Source organism: Halyomorpha halys, unplaced genomic scaffold (assembly GCF_000696795.3).
Source record: "Halyomorpha halys isolate HHAL.00 unplaced genomic scaffold, Hhal_1.1 Scaffold605.1, whole genome shotgun sequence".
NCBI classification, from domain to species: domain Eukaryota; kingdom Metazoa; phylum Arthropoda; class Insecta; order Hemiptera; family Pentatomidae; genus Halyomorpha; species Halyomorpha halys.
In genome coordinates, this window is record NW_027110557.1 from 487,390 (window position 1) to 493,172 (window position 5,783).

General features: G+C 35.5%; 1 protein-coding gene across 2 annotated transcripts in view; it reads right to left on the reverse strand.

Moving 5' to 3' along the window:
- The window catches only part of mei-41 (meiotic 41), a 74,972-nt gene that overhangs the window by 16,217 nt on the left and 52,972 nt on the right, over positions 1-5,783 (reverse strand). For both annotated transcript variants that reach the window (XM_014426968.3, XM_014426966.3), the window contains 3 exons: positions 4,880-5,016; positions 4,419-4,703; positions 3,307-3,594 (listed from right to left, as the gene is read on the reverse strand). In XM_014426968.3, coding sequence (XP_014282454.1) covers positions 3,307-3,594; positions 4,419-4,703; positions 4,880-5,016 — 710 coding nt within the window. The remainder of the gene's footprint in view (positions 1-3,306; positions 3,595-4,418; positions 4,704-4,879; positions 5,017-5,783) is intronic.

Below are 5,783 nucleotides of genomic sequence, written 5' to 3' on the forward strand. Positions count from 1 at the left end.
TATATATTGCCCGAGGCCAATTTGGGTTGATCGTCGATCGCTCGCAATGCCTGGGGTGGAATTCCGTGTAACGTGGATTTTGAAGCAATTGTAGAAGACAAAACTTTATAGCAATGGTTTTAGAAATATTTCATATGAATCAAGAGTTATTAATTATCCATGTTCTTTTAATTCTCCTTGACATGAGTTTTTTGGCCCCTTAAATAATTATTGTTGTTTTTTAGGTTAATAGATAAGCCATATATTTGTATTTCAGTACGATGTGTACTCAGCGAGCCCTTCTTATCGAAACAGCAGATGGCCACACTCAAGTAAAGGAGATTAGTCCACCAAGAAAAAACGCTGTTAAAACCTCAAGAAAAAATGCTGTTAAAATCTCAAGGAAAGGTTTGAGCAGGCCTGGTTTTTATCCGTGAACGTGAAAGACTATGGAATATGGGCGAAGATCAACAATGTGTACATTTTTAGCTGCTACGCATATTCCAGCATCACAATAGAAGACTTTGCGAATTTGTTGGATCGCATTGTCTTAAAGGGTAGTAGACATAAGCCAGCTATCATAGCAGGTGTTTTCAACGCATGGGGAACTGAATGGGGAAGTAGGTTAACAAATCAACATGGTGAAGTTCTTCTTGAAGCTTTTGCACAAATAAGTGATATGTTCCTTATGGACACCAGAACAAACCGGTTCACTAGAGCAGGAAGATCATCTATCATCAATTTGACGTTTGTGAGTAGTCGCCTGCAACGGATCGCAACTTGGAAGGTTTGTGAATTTTATACAAACAGTGATCACAAGGCTATATTGATTATACTGGATACGCCTACAAGAAAGAAGAGTTGTCGATGAAGAGCCAATGGCTGGAACATGAAGACTTTTGATGACGCTTCATTCGCTTTAATGCTGTAGGATGAATGTGAATTGAAAGGTTCCGCTGAGAAAAAGGTGCATAGACTCACCTCTTTTATATCTGGGGCTTGTGATGCAGTTATGACCCGTTCAAAGCCTGGAAAACATCATTCCCCAGTGTACTGGTGGACGGATACTATTGCCGATCTTCGCCGGTGTTCCAACGAAGCTAGAAGGCGTTATCAGCGAGCTAGTCTTCTGGAGTTTTATGTGCTTCAGGAAGAGTTCAAGAGAGCTAGAAGGAACCTCCGACAAGCCATTAAAGAAAGCAAACGACAGTGCTGGAGGGAACTCTGTGATGAGGTGGATGCAGACCCATGTTTCCTACGGAGCAGTGTGCATTATAGCCTGAATGCCACCTGTGGAACTCCTTGTTGAAGAAAGAAGCAGACACTATGGACTACGTTTACACGTTTCCAGAGAAGAAGAGTGAAAAATAACCATCGACCAGTAGCAGCAGCTTTGGGAGGTGCAGATTCCTGGAGGTGGACTCGCAGGTTAATATCCGATGCAGGCTCATGGTGTGGCCGCCAGCATGGTGAGATGGATTTTTACATAACCCAATTTTTGACCGGACATGGATACTTTAGAGCCAACCAGGATGTCAGACTGTCGAGGAAACAGATCATGTGTTTTTTGCTTGTATTCGGTTTGCTCAGAAGAGAAGCGAATTGCAGAGAGGGTGTGGAGGACGCATCACACCAATGGTGAGCTATATGCTACTACTCAGACTAGCATTGGAATGCAGTGAAGAGATTCACCACAGTCGTCCTCAAGAGGATGAGAGAGCTAGAAGACATAACTAGCATGGAAACGTGAAAACTATGTGAAGAAAGCGAGGCAGCACTCAGCCATTTCCCTCCATTAAGTAATGCCTAGTGGTGGTCCCATGGAGAGGAATGAACAGGTGTAGAGCAGTGGTTTTAGTGGGTAAAAATCCCACACACGGATAGGTACAGGCCTATTCATGTCTTTTGAAGATTTCCACCGACCCTCGTAAAAAACACACACACATACACATAAAAGGAGGTCAGGATGGCCGAGCAAGCTATGTCACTTGCAATAGGTAAACCAAGTTAAGTTATGTCAAGGAGTGTTCAGGGGTGGGGCAACAGGAGACTGGAGAGGGATATTCCCCTACTCCCTGCACAAAGATCAAGACCCTATTGGAGTCCTATACTGCCTAACCATGGTTGGGAGTAAATTTTTTCATTTTGTGGGACTGCCACTGAATGAAAAAAGTAAACGTCCCAGGCCGGATTCAAACTGGCACCGCCAATAGAACTCAAATTGGTAAAACTGCATCTAACCACTGAGCTATGGGTGGCCCTTGTCACACCCTTGTGGTACCCTCTAGAGAGTCCAATATGACTCACAGACAATAGAGGTAAAGTCTAGAACTTTTATTGAGGCACTAGCAGTGGTGGGCCTAAATAAAAATCCAAGCCAAATGTAGATAGCTTGAGTTGTGGCTGAACAGCAGAATGTGGATGACAATATACTGTCTTCTATCAACTCATTAAGGACACCAGGTGTATCCCATTGTATTAAATGCCAACTGCAGAGATAGGATATTGCATTTATAGTTTAGAATAAGCACTTCCACACCCATGGAAACAAAATGTCCAAAAACTAATTTTTTTATTGAATTATTCCTTCCAAATGAGCCACAATCCAACCTCCCTTCCTTTACTATCCTTAATTAAGTAAGTATTAAATTCCAAACAAACAATCCTTCATGTCCTTCTAAACATCTACAACTTTCAACTTCAAAACTCCTATAACTTGTCCCACTGTCTGAGAAAAGGTTTCAGTTTGCCACTGAGTAAGATCCCTTCTCCTTCCACAGCTTTCAACTTTATACCCATTTCCATCTTAAATCTTTTTTCAAAGCCTCTGGAAACATTGGCCCATTCTTAACTCACTTTCTCCCTTAAGCAAATTGGTCTCCTTAATTGTTTTTCTTCTTTTGTTTATTATACAATTATATATTTAAATCCTATTATATATTTAAATAACTCTAAATTATATATTTCCCAATCCAATAGTGTCTTAACCTGGTTCCATTCCTTGTCTTTTCATTTCCAAATTGTCATAATAACCAACAAGCCTCCCACATAACACTACTTCTCTTGGGAGAAGTTCCTCAAAGTTCTTTCTCACCAACCTTATTTTCCATCTATATAAATGACCCCCAACTTTTTTCACTATTCTCAATGTCATTGGAATACAAATGACCATCAAATATAGGCTTTCTCTACTAACACTAGAGTATGCGAAGATATTTTAAATTATTTTAAAAAATCTAAAGAATTTTTATTATTTCAGAAGAATTGATCGATCATTCAACATAAACAACAAACCTTACTAATTAATGTAGTAAAAGTAATACTTACTTTCTCGCAATTTTTACAGCTTTCAAGTATATTTTTCCGAGCTGATTTCTAATTATTTCATCAAGCTCAGGAAGTAAAGGTTTAACAAAACGTTGAATGGCTAATATTATGTGTTGCCACCTGTTTAAAGCACTTTCTGTGTGATATCCATGAACAGGTAATAGATCAAGGGTCAAATCTGTATCAATACCATCAAAAAAATTGTTTACATCACTAATTGAAACATCTGGCTGATGAAGAATTTTAAATAGACCAGCAAACTTTTCAAGCTCATCTAATTCTTGAAGTCTATTGAGAAAAATAAATAATATTTTATGTATTATATGAATAAAATATGCTCAAGATAAGTAAGATGAAGAATATGCATAAGTGTTACCAGGGCCCTGTTTCATAATAAAGTACAAACTAATACTAATAGTCTTTTAGATTTATCTTAATTCAATTACACTGACTTGTACAATAGTAACATGTACTTAACAATTTTTTATTTCCTGTAATATCACTAATAGTCATCCCTATCATGAAAAAAATAAGTATTAGTATTGTTACCACACTAGTTTCTACATTTAGTACAATAGTACTATTAACTAATACTATTAGCTTTCATTATGAAACAGGGCCCTGAGCGTGCATGTTTAAAGAGCAACAAAATGTATCAATCAATAGAGAATGAAATTTAAGTGAAATGAAAAAAGAATTTTATTCTGGGACAAATGTCCCCTACATTGTTCACAAATCAAGATTAATTAACTGGCAGACATTTGAAAAAGTTTATGTGTACATGTTAATATAACATAAAACCCTAAGTTAAATTATAATTTATAATAGTAGGTGAAGAAATAGGCGTTGTTTAAAGGAAAGGATGGATGATGATTGACAAGCGGAGATAGGAAATCAAAGAATGGCTTTGCTGAAAGACAAATAAAGTATACATGTGGCTAATGAGAATTTTACCTAAATATAAACTGCACATAACTTCATTTATCTGATGTTAACTGAAGTAAAGCCAATAATTATTTTTAGCACAACATTAAACAATATTTTGAAATAAATATTTATGGACAAACAAGAATAATAACTTTTTTAAAAAATGGTTTATTTATCTAAATTACTTGAGTATATGGTTGAACCCCTGTCTATAAGCTCCAAGAGTAGTATTACTAATAGCTGATAAATTTTCGACAATGTGCTGTCGAACACAATGCATTTTGTCTTCCATTTTTTGAGCTTTCCAAGAAAACAGATCTCCTTGCATAATGGCTAGATCTACACCCCAACACCAATTATTTTTTATATCATCATTGAACATTTTCAACAGATCATTTACTTCATCAAACTGGAAATTCCTGAGCAATACTTCAGCTTGTTCATTGCATAGTGTTGGAAGTACATAACGACTATAAAAAAAAAAAAAAAAAAAAAAAAGACTTACATATCAATATATAGTTACTACCATAACCTAAAAAAAAAATATATATATGTAAAGATAGACTGTTGATATGGCAGCACACAAAATTAAAAACATGGTAATGAATATGCTGATGCATTAAAACTATTATTATAAAATTTATACTTTTGTTGAAGAAGACCATAACACAGATCTTTGGCAATTTGTGGCTTATTCATGCAAAGGTATGCTTGGATTAATGCACGTGAGCATTCAGTGCTATTAAGGGTGGCAGACAATTTTTCATAGCTCGAAACTGCATCCTGTAAAACAATTTTATGAATTACATTACATCAGATATCAATCAAATTTTACTTTGGAATTACAAAAAGTATATACGGTACATTTCCTGAGCACAAATCTAATAGAGGTTGTCCATAATAAAGCTGACCCTAACCTTAGAAAATAAAATATGCTTACACTGCATTTGGTCAGTCCCACAAACAGAACCTAATAAATACTACAGGCATATAACTTCCTCATTTACAGTAGTGCCTTATTAGCATAGAGGATGCATAAAATAGTGTGGCTCAATATTTTGAATACAACATGAAATTATGAACAAATCAGATGTTTTACTTTTGCTTTAATTAGCTTTTGTATTCAAAATAATCATTCATCAAATTTTCTTTATTTGAACATGGTATAGAAAATGTTTCTTTCCATTTTATTTATTTCTCTTTTGAGGATTCCATATTTCTGAAAGAGGTATGATATTGATAGTCTAGACAATTGTCTATGCACTTGGGATTATTAGGATGAGTATTTTATCAACCCAATCCAATTAATACACAATTTCAGACAATTCAAGCAGCATTTAATCAAAATTGCCTAACTAAATCATACGAAAAAGACAGAATATCAAATTTTAACTTAAGATAGTAAGGGAGATAGTTGTACAAGGGGACAAAATCCGAAATTTATTTTTGTAGATTACAATGAATGGTTGTAATTGTTAATTAACTTAAAATAAGTTAATCGAACTTATATGTGTTTTTCATTGACCGCACCCCCAACCATCTTCTCCTTA